A 21,781-nucleotide genomic window follows, 5' to 3' on the forward strand; every position below is an offset into this window, starting at 1 on the left:
TATTATTTTAATTAAAATATCGTAGCGGCGCCATATGACCCTCGCTGTTGCGGAGCCTAAAATAAAATCCATCCATCCATCGTTACTCTGGGACACGGGTTGCAATCTCGGGTCATGTCATAAGTTTGTTCAGACTTGCGTCAGTGTGGTCCCGGTTCACCCAGCAGTGATTAGGAAGTTGTGACCAGCTGCTGGGTAGGAGAAACAAAGTACGAATAGAAAATACATACAGGGTGGCCTGGCCATCTTGGGCCTAGTCTGCCATGCTAATTAGGTGCTTGATAGCTACGGTATCAAGTTGTCAGATACCACCACTGGGTGGGTGTACTGAAGATGTAGTTATGTATGTTAGTAAATAAATACATGTAATATGTAAGAGTTTCAGCTGTAAGGCTTCCATTCATTTTAATAAAAATGTTATGTTATGTTCCATTTCTCACACAACTCTCATTTGTCTGACGCTACGGTGCAATAAATTAATCAAATCAATTTTTTTTCTCTCTCTCTCTCTCTCTCTCTCTCTCTCTCTCTCTTTGCGATAATTTGGTATCAGACCGTGTACGAGGGAGGCTGGATCAAGGTCTTTTGCCAGCACAGTCTGTCAACACTGATTCTTATATGGATGTGTGTTGCATTACCCTGAATGGCATCTTGTTCATTAATTGATTTGTCTCGGTAAACTACAACCACCTCATCACAGTCCAAGGACCGTAAGGACCTCCCTGGGGCAAGTCAGCGTATTCCGTCGGGAGTCACTGTTCTTAAGACTTTCACCTCAAACGTGGTGTGAAAAAATATCTCCTCATTTAATGGATTCCAAGAAATGGGTCCGCCGTGGTACAGTGGAACCATGCCTGCTTTGGGGTCCGAGAGGTCTCCAAGCGCACAGGTTTAAACTCTGTCCATGGTCCTAGTGTAGGTTGGGCTTCCTCACTCGGGGCAATGGTTTCCTAGCGGGTGGGCTTTGAGATAGGAGGTACCCCAAAAAAGTATCCCCTTTATTCCGTAAATTCCCGTGAAAAGCCCACATGGTATAAAAAAAAATAAATAAATAAATAAAAATAAAATGTTCGGGTTTGGGTAATTATTGAAATAAAGTGCTGCTCATTCATGATGCGTTCATTTTCACCTGTCATTGCTTCAAACTGTGCGACTGGTGTGCACATAACAGAAAAAAAATATAGACTACCAGTCTCCTTTCCACATATGTAATCAGGACCTTTGCTGTATATGACTTGCTTAAGGCAAAATTAGCTGCATAGAAGTGGGGTCTTTTGTGACCTTTTAATGAAGTCATGCATTACAGTAGATTGAATACAAAAAATAGTTATCATTCCATTGTCGCAGGGAAGATTGGCAAAAATCCGTTGGACCAATACAAAATGGTCCTGCTATGGCCAAACATCACTCTTTTGATTAAGTGATACCAAACATTATACTTCCTGAAGCTCAAGAAATCTATAAGGTAATACGGAAGCTCCTTTATACTCACGCCGAGGAACACAACAGGAACAGTGGGAGTCACAGTGGCCAAACACTTTCAGTTCGTCATCACCGCAGCTCGACTTACAAGTGCCGAGTTTCGCCTTGCAGCCCAGATCAAAAGGACACGGACCTGGTAAAAGAAGATATTTTGTTGCTCACTACTTTGTAACTTTGTCTTTTTATTTCCTTTGCTGTGACTTTTAGAGGACAGCTCAGGCTCATAGCGCTCCACCAAATCTCGGAGGACCTTGGCCAACCTCAGGCTTTGATTCCTGCCTAGTTTTCTGTTTTCAGTGTAAAATGAATAAAGATGTCTTGTGTATGCATCCGAGGGTGCGCCGTCCCAACATCGCTTATTTCTATTATTATTATTATTATTATTATTATTATTATTATTCATTTAAGAAAGGAACCGGGCAAGAGCAGGATAAAAGGTGTCTGTCAAAAGTACGGAACAAGTGTCTTCAAATCTCCTTCTTGAATGAGTTGAGGTCGTAGAAAGATGGAAATATCAAAGCAAGCAGGGAATTCTAGAGTTTACCAGAGAAAGGTATGATTGATTGAGAGTAGGACAGAATAGCAATGAGGAAAAAGAAAGAAAATGTTGTGCAGCGAGGGTGTGGGAGGAGGGAAGACATGCAGTTAGCAGGATCAGAAGAACATTTGCTGTGAAAATAGCAGTAGATTTAACACAGCAGCGGCGAGAAAAAGGTTGACGACAGTCAGTCAGAGAAGAGGAATTAGTAAGTCAAAAAGCTTTTGATATCATCTTGTCTGAAAGAACAGTATGACTAGAACCTCCCCGTACCCTTGCATGTGAAGCATACTCCATATATTCAAGGATAAGGCCCTTGCACAGAATTACCAATTTGAAGGAGGGATGATAAAATCTGGCGAAGACGAATCAGAACGCCTAACTTCATAGAAGATGTTTTAGCAAGAGATGAGACATGAAGTTTTCAGTTTGAATTGTAAATACAGGACAGGTCGAGGATGTTCAGTGTAGAAGAGGACAGTTGAGTGTCATTGAAGAAGAGGGGATAGTTGTTTAAAGATTATGCCAAGTTGAGAAATTGAGTTTTTAAGGCATTGAACACTTTTAAGTTTACTCTGTCCCAATTAGGAACCTTAGAAAGACCAGAAGTGAGGCGTTCTGTGGTGCCCCTGCAGGATCTGTTAATTTCCTGAAGGGTTGGTGATCTCTGAAAGGACGTTGAAAGATGTAGAGTGGTATCATCAGCGTAGGAGTGGAAAGGGCAAGAAGTTTTGTTTAAAAGATCATTAATGAATAATAGGATGAGAATGGGTGACAGGATAAAACCCTGAGAAACACCATTGTTATAGATTTAGGAGAACAGTGGCCGTCTACCACGGCTGCAATAGAACGGTCGGAAAGGGAACTTCAAATAAAGTTGCAAAGAGAAGGATAGAAGGCGCAGGAGGGCAGTTTTGAGATCAAAGTTTTGTGCCAGACTCTATCAAAAGCTTTTGATATGTCTAACGCAACAGCAAACAGCAAAGAAAAGTCAGAAGATAGATTGTGAAGTGACAGATGTTTAAGAATCTTTCTGTGGAGGATAGATTTAAAAAAAAAAAACTTTGGATAAGCGAGAGATTAAAGTTATAGGGCGGTAATTTGAGGGTTTAAAACGGTCACCATTTTTAGGAACAGGCTGAATGTAGGCAAACTTCCAGCAAGAAGGAAAGGTAGAAGTCGATAGACAGAGTTGGAAGAGTCTGGCCATGAAAGGTCCAAGAACAGTGGCACAGTTTTTAAGAACAATAGAAACCTTTTGAGGGTTTAAGCCAGCAAAGGCATGGAAAACGTCATTGCGAAGAATTTTAATCGAATATATGAAATAGTCAGTTGGAGCAGGAGAGGGAGGGAGAAGCCCAGAATCAATCAAAGTAGGGTTATTAGCAAAGGTTCGATAGAAGAGTTCAGCTTTTAGTCAAATGTGATGGCAATGGTGCAATTGGGATGAAATAAAGGAGAGAAAGAAGTAAAGTTATTGGTGATGTTTTTGGCCAGATGCCAGAAGTCTTGGATTTTGAAAGATTTTAACATTTTCTATTAATGAAGGAGTGTTTGGCAAGTTGGAGAAAAGAGTTAGTATGATTCCAGGCAGAAATATAAAGAGCATGAGATTCAGGTGATGGAAGGAAGGGTCACGTACCTTTTGTGGGCAACCTGTTTATTATGTATACACGAGTCCTGTCTACTGTGTCCTGATTATTCGAATCATCCATAAGGTGTCTGACGCAGCCCTGCGCCGCCTTACCTTGACACCAGAGTAGTACTGAGGTTCTCAATTCATACTCACGTGGAGGAATACAACAAGAGCAGTGCTGACAGAGTCCGGACACCTTCAGGTCACCACCGCAGCTCGCCTTACAACTGCCGCCTTTCGCCTTGCAGGTGAGGTCAACGGGACACGGGCCTGGGGAGGGAAAGTATTGGTGTTCCGAGACTTGCTTTATAGTACACGACAAGAACGAGAAGAAATAAAAACAAGGACAGCAACAGCAAAACAACTCAATAACCTTAATATTATCAGTGACTTGAATAAAAACAAAAAGAAGAAAAATATGAGTAGGAATAAGAAGAAAAGAAAAAAGAATTAAGAAAAAAAGTAATAAGAAAGAAAAAACAATGAAACAGAATATAAGGATAAAAAAAGAAAACGGAAAAAACAGCAACACTACCACCACCACCATGACTACCACCGCCACCACCACCACCAACAACAACAGCAACAACATTATCACTATCACCACCACCACCTCCACCACCACCACCACCACCATTATTACTATCACCACCACCGCCTCCACCATCACCACCACGTCCACCACCGCCTCCACCACCACCACCACCACCGTCACCACCACCACCACCAACAACAACAACAACAACAGCAATAACAACATTATCACCACCACCTCCACCACCACCACCACCACCACCAACAACAACAACAACAACAACAACATTACTATAATCACCACCTCCACCATCACCACCACTACCACCACCACCACCACCACCATCAACAACAACAAAGTACTTTCAATATAGGCAGGCTAATTCAAGCAAGCTTCAGATGAGTGAGTGGTCACCTGTATTGATGGGGCCACAGCAAACACAGCCCTTGGTCTTGCATGTCTTGTGAGGCACCTGCTGCTCCTTCCCTTTCTTGCACCGTTTCTTACATCGCCCCGCACCCTTGCAGCTTCCATTCTGCGAACACTTCCTCTTCTTTTTCTCTAGATGAACGATAATTGAGACGTTTAACCCCTTCATATTCAATCATTCTGCTCATTATTTGATGTTATGCAGCTTTAGAAACTCGTGTGGGGATTAAAATAGTGAAGTCTCTGGCCATTAATCTTCAAACCTCCATAGATACTTCCTAACGCAAATAAAATCGTCTAATCGTACCCAAAGTCATGGTAAAAAATGGGTCCCAGTACTGCAGGCTGTTATCGAGCAATGGACGATATTCTGGCATGCATCTGTGCCACACCACTACATTCAAAAGGGTCCAGTTGACGTTACACAGGTTTATTATCAATTTCATTATTATCATTGCCTTTATTATAATTTATCCTTTTTTAAGATTCTAGTAACAAATTGACAATATTTATGCGTTATCAGAAGTTTGAGAGCCAGACGAATAACTTTTTAGCCTTTGGAAATAGTCATGGTGAGAAAGTAAAGCGTTTCTGAGTACAGGTCAATGGAACTACTGTCTATTGACTGGCCATTTGACTTTGGCTGATCGTAAATAAGACTGCAGGTACTAAAAAGGCTTGAATCATCCCATCACTCTTTTCGCCGTCGGTTGGTTGTCTTGGGAAAGTGCGCACTAAGTTTTCTATAGGTAACCTTCTCAAACGCAAGGAAATAGGAATAAGTTAAAGTAAATAGGCTGATACACAAAGAACTTTAGACTTCATGTTTAAGGAATTTAAAAAATATATATATTACCAAGTAAATCTGTGAATTGTACAAAAAAGTTTAATGTATGGACATGTGTAATATATTTAAAGATCGTGAAGAAAAATATTGACCAAGTAATGATGTGAAATGCAAAAGCTTCGGAAATGGCAGACTTAAATTTCTTGCTAAAAGACTTCAGGAAATAATGACAGAGTGAAGTTGCGAAGTTGCGAAAAGAAGTATTTTGGTACGTGGGTGAAATAAGATATGTTTAATAAAGAATGAGGAAAATACAGTATTGACAAGGCAAAGTCGTCTAATTTGAAAGTTTAATGTATGAGCAAAGTAGCATTTCGTGTTAAAACAATTGAGAAAACCTTGATTGGAGTTGTGAAATGTACATACAAGTACTTTCTAAATAATTAGTTGTTTGCTCATTAATTTATTGTATACAATCAGTAGATAGACATTCCAGCATTACAAGTACTAGTTGAGCCAGCACCACTGTACCTTCACAACTCACTCAATAAAATCAATAGATGCAGGAACTGGGAATATATCATGCAACGAAATAAAAATGATCATGATAGTAATGTGATTATAAGAAAGATGATGATGATAATAATAATAACAATAATAATAATAATAATAATAATAATAATAATAATAATGATAATAATAATAATAATCATGTTTACCTTTAACACAGCAGACACATCTTTTCTTCTTTGGTTTACACAGAGGCCCCAAGTTTTTCTCCTTTTCCTTGCAACGACTCCTGCACTTCCCTTCCTTCTGCTTGCAAGGTCTTTTCGGTTTGCAATCTGAGGCAAATACAGTGATCTCAGAGATAGGAAAAAAAAAAAAATAAATAAAACCTTCATGTAGCGAAGCGGAAGGAGAAAAAAAACTATGTAGCAAAAGGGAAAGAAAGAAAAAAAAATGTAGCTCAAAGGGAATGAAATAAAAAAAAAAAGGAATATACAGGGCTGAAAATGTCTTGAAGCCTCCCCTTTTGAAAGAGTTCAAAGGAATTTAAACAGAGGTGAATATGTCTTGAAGCCTCCCCCTTTCAAAGAGTTTAGGTCACAGGAAGGAAAATAATATACAGAAGTAGACTGCACAGACAGTTCCCAAGTTTACCCGAATAAAGTAATAAGGATTTAAAATACTGGCAGCAGTAATGTTGTTATACTATTGTGAATATTGTTGATAAGTAATTCTTGTCCCTTTTACTGTTAAGCGGTCGAACTCCCTCTCTGCCTTAATTCTGTACTTCCACTACCTACGATTTGAACTCTGCAGGTTGCAATGCACTTCTCTAGTTCAGATATTCTTTTTTCAGGCTATGCTTATTAAGGGCCGGTACATTCAGAGGATCTTCTGTTTTGTCCATAGGTACTTCAGGTAAGAAAATCAAAGCATGCCGCAATAAAGTTTAATATCCCTGGTCACGTTGGTGTTCCCGGGATTGAACTCGCAGACCGCCTCGCTAAAGAGGCAGCAAGTCGCGCTCCATCTCCTGCCCCTGTTCCGTTTCGAGATGTATTTCATTTTATTCATGTGGCGGTTGCAGCAATTTGACAGAGGAGATGGCTAACGGGGGTCGCAACCTCGAAAATGGAAAAGATCACTACTTCCTCTATCCCTCAGTGGACATACACCCATGTCCGGGATCGCTGTGCACAGACTTTATTGGCGCGACTGCGCATAGGTCATACGTACCTTACACAAAGGTACCTGTTGACCAGGGACCCTCAGCTTTACTGTGATGACTGCCTGGTGCCACATACGGTTCGGCACCTGGTTGTCGAGTGCCCCAGTTTGACTGACTTAGACACCGCTACCTCTACCGCAGTCGCGGTAGAGATAGCGGTGTCTATTATATTTCAAAGGTCCTTGGACCAGAGTGTCTGGCCTAGGGCCATGACGTCTTTAGGTTTTTGGGAGAAGCTGCCCTTCTCCCAAAGCTGTGAATTTTATTTAATTTTATTATATGTATTTTAATGTTTTATTTAATTTTATTGTAGTTTGTTTTTGTTTTTTAGTTACCTTTAATTTTATTTTTTAATTCTTTTTAGTTATTTTATAATTTTTCTTCTAAACCTTTTTGTCTTCATTAAAATTTTGTTGCGGCGCCAAATGACCTTCACTGTTGCGGCGCCTAAATCCAAATCCAATCCAATCCAATAAAGTTTAATACAAATGTGAAAACGAATAAAATGGAGAACGGTCACTCCAGTAGATAGAAGGCTGAAGAGCGAGGCACCCACACCGTATTGTCATGAGGAATATCACTATGGGTTGTAGATAATGTGTGTGACGTTAATGCCAAACTCCATCCACTCATACTTTTAATTTCGTTGCTTTTAGTAGTTTGTATTTATTTTTTTTTACATATTGTAGCGGCGCCAGATGACCCTTGCTATTGCGGCGCCTTACCCAAAATCCATCCATCCATTCATACTGCTTTGCTCGACGGAATTTAATAAAGAAGACAACATTTCGTCTTCTCAACTCATCACTAACGGACATTCCTCCTCCTCCTCCACCGTAATGTTGTGTTTCTTGCTGTCTTCTATCATTACTTTCACGCCAACTCTTCTTCTCATCTTCCCTCCTGTTAGGGCCTTGTTGCACGACACTTTCTATCTTCTCACATCCCAATTTTGTCCTCTTTTACGTAAAATGTTGCCTGCATTCTCAGTCTTTTATCTCTCACGTTGATGCTCAGGAACTATCTGGCTACTTTTGTATTTCCCACTTACTAAGACCATTTTTTTTTTTTTTATCTTTCGTGGTAGGTTTCAAAACACTAATTTTTTTAAATTTGGACAACCCTCTTTATTCCTTCCACTGTCTCTGTTTTTGTTAAATGAAAAATGTTATATATATATATATATATATATATATATATATATATATATATATATATATATATATATATATATATATATATATATATATATATATATATATATATATATATATATATATATATATATATATATATATTTTTTTTTTTTTATTGGTGACGAAAAAAGTTAATATTGTTACGCTACTTATTGAATTCCAAGACCATCTTACTTTTATTTCCCTTTTGAGGTTTTTGAGAGGGGTATCTGTCCGACACCTCCTCACCCGGTGACGCTGGTCGATTCCGTTCAGGCTTTGCCTTCCCCTCTGTGAGAAGAAGAAAATAAGTGATCCTGTGAAATCAGTTGCGTAAAGGCCGAAAAAGTGTGTTTAGATGATCCTTGCGGTTGTCAGCTTCTGTTTTTCTATTCTGAGGAAATGATCACTTCATGAAAAAATCAATATAGATAGCAAACTACTCCACAATTTATATTTTGTGTACATCCAGCCAAATCTAATGCATGCCTTCAGTGAATGTTGGTCTCTGTGACAGAGTGGCCTATAATGTAACTTTCTTGTATATGCAGGTATTTCCAATCTAATCAAGAAGCCTAAGTGCTTCTTTTTATCTGCGTATTTTTTGCTCAAAATTAAAAAGAGTATCGTACAAATTGTATGGTGTATAGCGGCTTTCTTTTCTTTTTCTTTTTTTTTGTTGCTCAGATTCCTTTTCATTTCAGCAAATAATAGGAAAATTGTCTTTACAGCAACTGTGTTTTATTACCCACACCGCATTTACTGCTTAAATAGTATCGTTACCTTTTTCTTTGCCTTCACCAATCTCTTCTACTCTAGCATCGATCTCTTCCTTGGCTGGCTCTGCTGCGGGTGAGAGAGGTGCTTCTTTCTCGCTCTCCTCTTGTAGTTTCCTTTCAGAGAGAGTGCTAGCAGAGAACGTCACTGGCACCAGGCAGCACAGAACCATCCCTAGCAACGCAGCGGCCGCCACTGCCTTCATCATGTCCGTGGCGGTACAAGTGGGTGAGCTTTACGTGATCGTGAAAAGAAAAGAAAAACGATGGTTAACAGGATGCAGGAATGTCGGGTATTCCTTACAAAAAGAGACTTAAACTCTTAAAACTACATTCCTTAGGAAGGCGTAAGTTAGAGAAGACATGATAAAAGTCTTTAAGCGACGTGTCATGACCAAAGAGACATTAGCAGTCATTAGGGTCAATCGTCAGGATAACACAGGAAATAATGAGTTGAAGATTGGTTAAGTTGAATTTAAAAAGAGACGAAGAGATGGTTGAAGATAAATGGAATAAACTTAGTCATCGGATTGTTAAACCTGATTCATTTGTGATATTTAGAGAGAAGTTTAACTAATTTGTGGATGAGGATGATAGGTGGAAATGGATGGGTGCATTTCAACACATGGAATACCAAGTGTAGGCCTGACAGCTTCTTGCAACTTCCTTTATTGTATGTTTTTATCATGTAAAATGTTAGCAGCCTGAGAAAGCTTTGTTGTGAGGAAAGTGAAATGAACAAGTTGAACAAATGCATTAGAGACGCGTAAATCAAAACAATGAACAAGTGAATATCAAGGGAAGAAATTTTGCATTCGGCGATGAAAATATGTATAAAAAAAATAAATAAAACTTTCTATACCCGTATCAGCCTTTCTTATCTTTAACAACCCGTATCAGCCTTTCTTATTTTTAACACGGAGTAACTCGATCTCCTGGGTAAGAGAAGAGGAAGACTTTTAAAAAAGAGTGAAGACTGGCCAAGGACAACAAAAAAAAGCCTACTGGGGTGCCGGTCCCCAAACAAACTGCATAGAAAGTAATTACAAAGTGACTCCAAATGGAAAAGGAGGCTTTTTTCATTTATTTGTTTATTTATTTATTTATTTATTTTCGATTTTAAATTTTGTGTGAAGAATGTTTGTGTAGATAGATGCATGTAGTTTTGCATGTAGTTTTGTGTGAAGAAAGAGAGTTGTCTTTAGAGGGCAAGCTGTGACTACCCCCTTCTCTTGTGAGACGCAAAGGGAAACGTTCAGTGAAGTCACAGCTGACTTTAGTGATAAGTTCACAGCATACAGGGAGGCGGTGGTGTAGTAGATAACGTGGTGGTGGGATCGGGAAGACGTCCACGCAAAAAGATGCGCTTAGGTGGTGATATGGGCCCCTATATGGGTACCACTATAAATAAAATTGCCTGCGCTACTAATGGGCGAAAGCTTAACAGCGTTTTCCACATATACCCTTCAAGTATGCCTACCGGCGCTATAGGCCATAACGTAAAATAAATAAATAAAAAAAAAAAAAACACTAGTGCTATTAGACCTCACTGGGAGTAATTAGCGTTTCGGCAAGTGTCTACTAATATGAATGGAATAGCGGGATCAGTTTAAGAGGATGGACTGGAGAGACTGGACGTGAGGCAAGCGACCGTGACAAGAGGAAGGTGTGGCTTTGGTATGTAAGTTGATATATTTAGAAGAACACCAGAATAAGAAATGCTGCCCAAGGAGACACAAGAGCAGAAGGAAGAAGGAAAGGGAAAGACGAAATAAGAAAATGCTATCTGAAAAGTCACAGATGTAGATAAAAAAAAAGAAAAAAATCTACGTACGCATAATGTAATAGAAAGGCTGCAGTGATCAGTGAAAGCGATAAACAAAATTTTACCTCAGTGCAATTCCGCAAGTGTTTAGATTTACTCGTGTAGAAAATAGTGTGAAACAAGTCATCTATCTATCTGTGCATGACAGGGACGAGGCGGGACTATTGTGATGGGCGATGGTGACTAATGAGCGTTCCTTGTTGGCCGTGGTGGGTCTCCTTACCAGAGCTGAAGTGGTCCCTCTCTGCTCGCTGGCGGGGAAGTGAGGACAGTTGTAACACACGCAGGCTGTATCACCTATTTTGCTGCTGATTCTTTATATACAGGTGCACTGCAAACAGACAGACAGACAGACAGACACACACACACACACACACACACACACACACACACACACACACACACACACACACGCGTTACTTCCGCGAGGCGTTATCTTATCACACGAGATATAATTCAGGATGCAGAAAATGTGGAAAACACTGCATTGTGTACTCAGTGTTTGACTTTTTTCTTTTTAGAATAATGGATCTGGAGTCTACACTCTCTCTACACTGTTCCGAATATTTTTTTTCTCCCTTTCTCTTCTCCAGGCTTTTATAGAATGGTATTGGTTATGTATATTTATTCATTTTTATTATTTTTTATAGAAAGGTGTCTTGCCTAAGGTTTAGAAAAAAAATGTGTGTATGTGTTGGTGGATGGTGGATGATACTTGTAAGAGTTCAGTGGCCGATCCAGGATCAAAATTTGGAGAGTGGTCACCTGAATTCCTGTAGCCCTTGAGATTGGCGGCAAGCCTTATCAGCTAGGGCTCAATCTTTTTAAAACTCAGCAATCTTGAGGCATTTTTAAGCCACGTGCAGAGCTGTTTTGTGTAATGAGAGAAGTAATAACTTATTGACATGACTGAATAATTAGATTAACTTGCCTCAATAAGGTAAAATAACTGTGTTTGTAATAATAATAATGAGGAAACGCTAAAAATAATACTAAGTTGAATATGTGGAAATAAATATAATAATAATAATAATAATAATAATAATAATAATAATAATAATAATAATAATAATAATAATAATATAATGGTAATAATGATAATATAATAGTAATAATAGTATTTTATTACTACTATATTATTATTAATAATAATGATTAATATAATAATAATGATAATAATAATAATATAATAATAATAATAATAATAATAATAATAATAATAATAATAATAATAATTGATGTAATAATAGTAATAATGATAATAGTAATAATAGTAATAATGATAATAATATTATTAATATTATATATTATTATTATTATTATTATTATTATTATTATTATGTAGTAGTAGTAGTAGTAGTAGTAGTATATAATAATAATAATTACTATTATTATATAACTAATATTATTATTATTATTATTACTATTATATAAATTGTAATTATTATTATATAGTAATAATAATAATAATGATAATAAAAATAATTAATAATTATTACTATTATTATTATTATTATTATTATGAATTAATAATAGTAATTATAATATAAAAATAATAATAATAATGATAATAATGATAATATAATAATAATAATCATTATTATTAATATTATTATTATTATTATTATTATTATTATTATTATTATGAATCGATAATATAATAATAATAATAATAATAATAATAATAATAATAATAATAATAATGATGTAATATAATAATAATGATAATATTGATAATATAATAATAATAATAATAATAATAATGATTATTATCATTATTATTATTATTATTGATTGATAATAGTATAATAATAATAATAATAATAATAATATAATAACAATAATAATAAAAAATAAACTATTAATAATAATATTAATAATAATAATGATAATAATAATATAATAATAATTATTATTAAGTGTTTACAATACAAAATAATGCTGACAAAAATGACGATGGTAACAATGATATAACACTGTCAATAATAAAAACAACATTGGCAATACGAATACACATAACAAAAAGAGATTATGAAACAAAACAATGTGATTATAATGAATTTATAGTAATTCACTAGGAATTAGCTGTAAGGGAATTAGATGAAAGTTTGTTAGTATAACTGAGTACAAATTAAATAAACTTAAATTAAGAGTTATTTATTTATTTATTTATTTATTATTATTATTATTATTATTATTATTATTATTATTATTATTATTATTTTTATTTTTGTATTATTTATCTATCTATTTATTTATTTATTTATTTATTTATTTTTATTTATTTATTTATTTATTTATTTATTTTTTTTTTTTTGAGAGAGAGAGAGAGAGAGAGAGAGAGAGAGAGAGAGAGAGAGAGAGATTGGGGGGGATGGAGGGAACACTGCCATATTATTTTTCTCAAAAATAAACTTCGAAACCATAAAACTTTTGAATACACGAGACAGAATGAATGAATGAATGAATGAATAAGTGAATGAATGAAGGAATGAGGGAAGGAAGAAAATTACAAATGAGAAGGAAGGCAGGAGATTTAATGGATGAGATTGAAGTAATGAAGGGTTGTTATATGAGGCAAGTTCGAGACCAGACCGAAGCATCGACACGAGACTCGAACCCTCGAAACACATCTTTAACCCCCTCAGTGCTAGGACGCATTTGTTACTATGAATTTTGTTTTATTTACACTAGCAAGATTTTATGGAAGTTAGAAGATTAATGATAAAAAAATCTTCACTCTTCTAATCCCCACATGAGTTTCTGAAGCTGTATAAAATCGCCAAATAGTAACTAGAATAAGTATGAAGACTGTCATGGTACTGAACGGGTTAACAAATACTCGTATCTAAACATCAAAATAAACACAATTCCATACTCAGAAATGAATACAAATAAATAACATGATTTATCAACGCTTTTGTATGAACCAGCGACCATTAGACTCAGAAGCGAAGGAATTAATATATAGGTAAACGATCGGTTAATCTTCGGCCCTCCAGAGCGTTAATGTTGGCCGGACAGTGGTGGGGAGAGTGTCCTTGTTGTATCGGTGCTAAGGCTATTATTACTATTTCGTCAACTGCTTGGATTTATCACTACAGCGGGACGCAGGGAGAACAGAGCAAGGAAGAGTGAGTACCAAATTGGGTCAACCCCTTCAGTACTGTGACGCGTTTCCATATTCATTCTGGTTACTATTTGGTGAATTTATACAGCTTCAGAAACTAATGTTGGGATTCAAATAGTGAAGACTGTGGCCATTAATCTTTTGACCTCCATAGACCCCTCCTAATGGTCTAATAGTACACAAATGTCGAGGTAAAAATGTGTCACAGTATTGAAGGGGTTGAATTTGAGAAGCTTGGCATTAGTAACTGAAATGTAGAAAGAAATAAGGTTTGCTCTGGAACAACGTGGTCAGTTTTCCAGGCATGTGTGATGTTGCTCTTATTTAAAAAGTACTATTACTACTTATCTTTACTTATGCCAGCTTATTACTATGTTTGGCAACTCCTACTATGTTAACTATGTTACCTGAGAGAAAGAATTATTATCATGTTGCATGAGAAAAAAATTACTACTGTGTTACCTGAGAAAGAATTACTACTATGTTGCCTGAGAGAATTACTACTATGGTAACTCCTACTATGTTATCTGAGAGAGAGAGAGAGAGAGAGAGAGAGAGAGAGAGAGAGAGAGAGAGAGAGATTACTACTATGTTACCTGAGAGAGAGAGAGAGAGAGAGAGAGAGAGAGAGAGAGAGAGAGAGAGAGAGAGAGAGCATTTATTAAGAAGAGGTAACGGTCTTGCACAAAAGGTATGAAGTGACTAGTTTAGATTAGTAAGGAAAGAGGGAAAACAAGTCATATATGAATATATAATTATGGCAATTTAAGTAGATAATAAGTAATGATGGTCACGGTACCAGCTGGAATAAATTCAACACAGGGGTGGTTTTACCTAAGCAGTCTGCAAGTGTTGCATCACTAATGATAACATGATTTTTTTTTTATTAAAGATTTTAATTTTCACGTATATTCTTTCCATCATGTGTATAACAGTGTTGAAAAAGATATCTCATTGATGTAAAGGTTCAGTCTCAAAGTAACACTTGTGCTGTTTCACAATGATCGGTCTATTTGTGTTCTGTGCACTTTTTGAGTCCAGACTATGTGCAACATTTATATTAGAGAGAGAGAGAGAGAGAGAGAGAGAGAGAGAGAGAGAGAGAGAGAGAGAGAGAGAGAGAGAGAGATTGACATTGATATTGATGTTGATACATTTTATTGGCTATTCAATACATTACATATTAATACTAGTTGGTGTTGTATAACCAAGGCCCAGTGAGCCGAGGCCCTATTGTGGACCTGATAGTTAACCTAAGGAGACAATAAACGTATGTTGAGGCCCTCCTACATGTACATTATGTACCAAACTCGGGCAAATAGAAACGTGAATAGTGACAGTACTAACAGTACAAAAAATACAAATCTACATAAATATAACTACACACACACACACACACACACACACACACACACACACACACACACACACACACACACACACACATAAACAAAAATGATAATGAAATAATAAATAATAACTAATGATAACACATGCTCACATACACAAATAACATATGGACATACACATGTATATAACACGTACACACACACAAATACATACATACAACACACACACACATACACACACACACACACACACACACACACACACACACACACACACACACACACACACACACACACACACACACACACACACACACACACACACACACACACACACACACACACACACACACACACACACACACACACACACACACACACACACACACACACACACACACACACACACACACACACACACACACACACACACACACACACACACACACACACACACACACACACACACACACACACACACACACACACACACACACACACACACACACACACACACACACACACACACACACACACACACACACACACACACACACACACACACACACACACACACACACACACACACACACACACACACACACACACACACACACACACACACACACACACACACACACACACACACACACACACACACACACACACACACACACACACACACACACACACACACACACACACACACACACACACACACACACACACACACACACACACACACACACACACACACACACACACACACACACACACACACACATATACACACACATACACTCACACACACACTCACACACACACACACACACATACACGGCCCGGTAGCTCAGTGGTTAGAGCGCTGGCTTCACAAGCCAGAAGACCGGGGTTCGATTCCCCGGCCGGGTGGAGATATTTGGGTGTGTCTTCTTTCACATGTAGCTCCTGTTCACCTAGCAGTGAGTAGGTACGGGAGTTGTGACCTTGTTGTCCCGGTGTGTGGTGTGTGCCTGGTCTCAGGCCTATTCGAAGATCGGAAATAATGAGCTCTGAGCTCGTTCCGTAGGGTAACGTCTGGCTATCTCGTCAGAGACTGCAGCAGATCAAACAGTGAATTACACACACACACACACACACACACACATACATATACATGCATACACATATGTATATATCTAAGTAAACAAATTAATGGTAACGAAGTAGTATATAATAATTGTAATAATGACACTAATAATGATATTAAAATAAAAACCTTGATTAATAATGATAATAATAATAATAATGATAATAATAATAACAATAATGATAACGGTAATAATAATGCAATAATTACAACAACAAATAATACTTGATAATGATTACAACAACAACAACAAACATTAAATCAGTAATATTAGGAATGGAGAAAGAAAAATAACAGCACGCAGTAATACAGTTAATTACAACTAATAATAATAATAATAATAATAATAATAATAATAATAATAATAATAATAATAATGTTAATAAGAGAAATAGTAATAATGGTTACAGTAATACTAATGTCAATACAAAACAGTTGTAATACACAGTGATATAGTATTATGTCATGCATTATAGTAAACATTTATTTATACTTTCCTAAAAGAAATGATTTAAGTTTGCTTTTGAATTTAATGCAGGATGTGATTTCCTTGATATGTTGGGGGAGCTGTTTCCCGTGTCTTGCTCCTCGTTAAACAACACTGCTGGGCGTGACTTGTTCTACATTAGCGGCGTTCGTAAGTTGGTATGTCTAGTGCCAGCTCGGTCTATTACAATATAGTTAACATTTACAGGAGAGGAGTGTAGGGCTGTGTGCACAAATAAGCATGTTTGTAGGTGTGTGATGTCTGGCAGTTTCAACAAATTGTAGCTTGTGAAGAGTGGGTGAGTGTGGTCATAGCGTTGGCGGCGAGACACGATGCGTAATATCTTCTGTTCAATAAAGAGACTGTCAATATACGTTTTATAAGCTCCTCCCCCCCCATAGAGCACAACAATATAAGATATGAGGATATGCTGAGAAACTGTATATTTGTTTAAGACTGTCTTCACTCAAATAATACACCAATTACTTTACTTAGTTTTGTTTTTATGGATTCTATGCGTGATTTCCACCTTAAGGAATTATCCAGTTGAATACCAAGGAATCGTATTTCATATACTTGAGTGAGAGATAGATTGTTAATTTCTAAGTTAATCTGTGGTGCTTGTGTCATTAGTGGGTGGGATATCATGTACTTTGTTTTAGTAATATTGAAAGTTAATTTGTTGCATTTGATCCAGTTTGTCACGTGGCTCAATTCTTGGTTTATTATGTATTCCAATTCATTAACATTTTTTCCCAGATTTGAATATGTTAATGTCATCGGCGAACAAAAGAAATTTTAATGATTTAGTGCTGCGTGTAATGTCGTTAATATATAAAAAAGAACAATAAAGGACCGAGAATTGAGCCTTGTAGTACACCAATATTTATGATATTATAGGAAGATGCTGAGTTGTTGTAAACTGTATATTGCTGTCTATGATTTAAATAACTTTTAAACCTGTTGTTAGTTTGTCCACGATTACCGTAGACATCAAGTTTCTTCAGTAATATGGAGTGAGAGATGGTGTCAAATGCTTTCGTTAGGTCACAAAATATGGTAACTTGGAATTGCTTGTCGTCGATAGTATTGCAGATGTGTTGGCAAAGCTAGTGGACCGCTAACTCTGTGCTATAATTGGCTCTGAAACCATACTGATGTTGTGACAGTAATGAAATGTTATGTAAATGTTCCACGAGTCTTGAAGCCACAATTTTTTCGAATATTTTACTAAAGCATGGTAATATTGATATGGGTCTGTAATTGAGATGAAGAGCTTTATCGTCTTTTTTGTGTATGGGAATGACCCGGCCTATCTGAAGTTTTTTTTAGGAAATACTCCTTCCTCGAAAGATTTGTTTATTATGTAGGCAAGATACGGTGATATTATACTACTGCATTTTTTATTACTTTTATATCTATATCATCGTATCCTGGAAAAGTTAGCTCAAGGTTTTTCATTGCAGTTTCTACTTCATATGGACATGTTGGCCGAATAAAGAAAGAAAAAGTAGTTGGGTCAGGTAAAAAGCTCTCAATAGAAAGTGGTGAATGTTCAACGTTTTGAGCTCGATCATTAGCAATATTACAAAAATAATGATTAAAGGACTCTGCTATTTCATGATTTGTGCTATTTCATGATTTGTCAACAAGATTCTATCTGAAAAGTTCATGGATGTTGGAAGCTGATGACTATTTTTTTCCCATTATATTATTTTAAAGTGTTTCCCATGTTCTCTTACTGTTTCCAGCATTATCTTTTAATTTAGATTTATAATAACTTTTTTTTGCTGATCTTATTAAGGAAGTCAGGGTATTTCTGTATCTTTTAAATCTAGTTCCGTAAGTAATTGGCCACTTGGCATATAACTTTTGGAGTCTGTTACGTTCTTTAATGGACCTCCTTATACCTTTAGTTATATATGGCTTGTTGGTGTGTTTGTCCTTAATTGTGTATTCTTTTATAGGGAAATGCTTGTTGTAAAGGTGCATGAATCTATCCATATACGCATTGAAATGGTCATCTACTCCAGTATTTGTAATCTCTTTCCAGTCAAACTCTTAATTATATTGTAAGATTTTCAATATTGTTGTTGGAAATTATTTTTTTTGAAATTTTTATCTTCGGAGACTGAAAATTGGGCATTGGCACAGAAAATGAGCTAAGAACCGGGAAGTGATCACTGATGGTTGTGTACAAAATACCGCTAGAAATATAATTATGCATGTCATTGGTCTATATATGATCTATTATTGTGGCTGACTTTTCTGAAACTCTAATGGGTTTGTTTGACAAAAAAAAAAACATGTGGGAATAAAACACGTTCGAAAAATTCTGAGTGGTGGCGGTGGCATAGCGGATAAGGTGGTGAGCGTGGGATCGGGCAGACGTCCACGCGTAGGTTCGAATCCCGCCACGTACATCCTTAAAACACTGCCATTTGTCGAGTGGTTTAAAGTTACCTACATATCACTATGATACCCAGGTTCTAGGTGGTTACACTCATGATGAGCTTGGGCGGTGATATGGGCCCTAATATGGGTACCACTATAAATAAAATTGCCTGCGCCACTAATGGGCGGAAGCTGAACAGCGCTTCCCATACACTCTTGAAGTGTGCCTACAGGCGCTATAGGCCTTACCGTAAAAAAAAAATATATATAGTATTTAATGTTCAACCTGGACACAGTCTCTAAAATATGTTCGTGTTAACAAGAAAGCAGAAATACTTGTGTTAGGAGGTCTGATATGGTGCCAGAGACAGACACAGAGAGATGGATGAATGGATGGATAGATAGATAGATAGATAGATAGATAGATAGATAGATAGACAGACAGACAGACACAGATTTTTAGATATAGTTATTCAATTAACCACAACATATCAAATACAACTAAATTGTAGCGTATGGTCCATCAAATATACTATTATATATTCAACATTAATGAACATTCATGCACATAAAAACACTTAAAACACACACCACAAGAAACACAAACACACACACACACACACACAAAAAAAAAAAAGAAAACATGTACATATCACATGAAAGCAGAAAATACAACACATGAAACACATGAGGTACTTACTATATAAAACACAAAGCGTAACACATCAGAACACATGAAACACATACCACTTGAAACACAAAACAAAACACTTAACCCCTTCAATTCTGGGCCACATTTTTACCTAGAGATCTGTGTACAATTAGACAATTTCATTTACATCTATGGAGGTCAGAAGATTAATGGCCACAGTCTTCACTATTTTAATCCCCCACAAAAGGTTTTGAAGGTGTATAAAATTACCAAATAGTAAGCAGAAGGAATATGGAAAAACGTGTCATGGAACTGAAGGGGTTAAGACGCATGCTGCACATACCATATAAAACACGTGACACATAACACATGAAACACTTGAGGTACTTACTATATAGAACAAAGCGCAAAACAAAAACACATGAAGCACATATCACATGAAACGCATGAAACGTAACATAAAACAAATGAAACATACATACCATATAAACTACATGAAACACACGCGCTTTAAATGCAGGTAATGTATTACTATTGGTAGACTGCCAAGATCTGCTATACAATCATAATAGAGCATCACTGTATTTATCTGAGAAGAGCTCCTCAATTGTTTAACCCCTTCAGTACTGGGACGCATTTATACCTCGAGTTTGGCGTGTGATTAGGCCATTTTATTGACTTTGGGAAGGGTGTATGGAAATCACTACTTCAATATCCCACACGAGTTTCTGAAGCTGTATAAAATCACCAAATAGTAAGCAGAATGTATATGGATACGAGTCATGGTACCGACGGGGTTTTCTTCTTGTTATATTGTGATGTAGGTATCCACACATGCACTTCCAACAGGGGGACCGTGCTGAGGTCACCATGCGCTCTCACAGGCTGTGGGAAACTAGTTGTTAGATTACATATATGTAATTATAGCTAAGTATAACAACATAGACATACGTTTAATATTAACATATTTTACTTCTTACATTTATAATTACATATGTAATCAATGCATTTGTAAGTGCTCTTGAATGTGCGAGTCGGTCACCGTGTAATGTAATCAATGCATTTGTAAGTGCTCTTAAATGTGCGAGTCGGTCACCGTGTCAGTGAATTTTTGCTGACGAAGGTCCACAGGAGAGCTTGTCGGAGGAGATGGAGTTTAGCGATCGTATAATCTGACCGCGACTCTCCCGGCGACTGCCAGGGAGCTCTGCTAGTGTGTGTGCAGCCTGTCTTAGTGTAGTGTAGTTAACTGTACACTTAATATAACTGTACACTTAATATAATGATAAACGTAACTGTGTGTAATGGTGGTAAGGAAACCTGGGCAGAATTAGGAACACTGTTTATTCTCTTACGTTTCGACAGAGTCTTCTTCAGAGAGTAAATTAACAGTAACAGTAAGGGTGTGATAGATAGTGGGGGGGAAATAAGAGATGAGTGGAAGAAAATAGTGGGGGTGAAAAGAGAAGAAATATAGTAGTAGGGAGTAAAGTTGGCGGGCGAACCGCCTTGCTGATCTTTCAATGTGTTTACTGTTTTAGCCAGTCAGCTGTCGGGGTTGCTCAGCGATGTCTGATCTTGAGTAGGGAGCGGAGTGTTGAAGCTTGAGTTTTTTTGCATCTTTATTTTATAAGTTTATTATAAGTTTATTGTAAGTTTAGTTGGGAGAATTTTTCTGGGTTGTTGGTGTTGTTAAGTGTAAATAGGATCTGGTGGTTC

At 36.7% G+C, this 21,781-nt stretch overlaps 1 protein-coding gene across 1 annotated transcript in view; it reads right to left on the reverse strand.

Moving 5' to 3' along the window:
* LOC123515734 (balbiani ring protein 3-like) overlaps positions 1 to 11,198 on the reverse strand; it is a 53,686-nt gene extending 42,488 nt beyond the window's left edge. Inside the window, exons 1-7 of the mRNA XM_045274591.1 lie at positions 11,145 to 11,198; positions 9,104 to 9,330; positions 8,516 to 8,611; positions 6,127 to 6,252; positions 4,606 to 4,752; positions 3,810 to 3,926; positions 1,493 to 1,615 (exon numbers count right to left, since the gene is read on the reverse strand). Coding sequence (XP_045130526.1) covers positions 1,493 to 1,615; positions 3,810 to 3,926; positions 4,606 to 4,752; positions 6,127 to 6,252; positions 8,516 to 8,611; positions 9,104 to 9,305 — 811 coding nt within the window. The 5' untranslated portion in view covers positions 9,306 to 9,330; positions 11,145 to 11,198. The remainder of the gene's footprint in view (positions 1 to 1,492; positions 1,616 to 3,809; positions 3,927 to 4,605; positions 4,753 to 6,126; positions 6,253 to 8,515; positions 8,612 to 9,103; positions 9,331 to 11,144) is intronic.
* Between the last annotated feature and the right edge of the window lie 10,583 nt (positions 11,199 to 21,781).

This window comes from Portunus trituberculatus, chromosome 5 (genome assembly GCF_017591435.1).
Source record: "Portunus trituberculatus isolate SZX2019 chromosome 5, ASM1759143v1, whole genome shotgun sequence".
Taxonomy (NCBI): Eukaryota; Metazoa; Arthropoda; class Malacostraca; order Decapoda; family Portunidae; genus Portunus; species Portunus trituberculatus.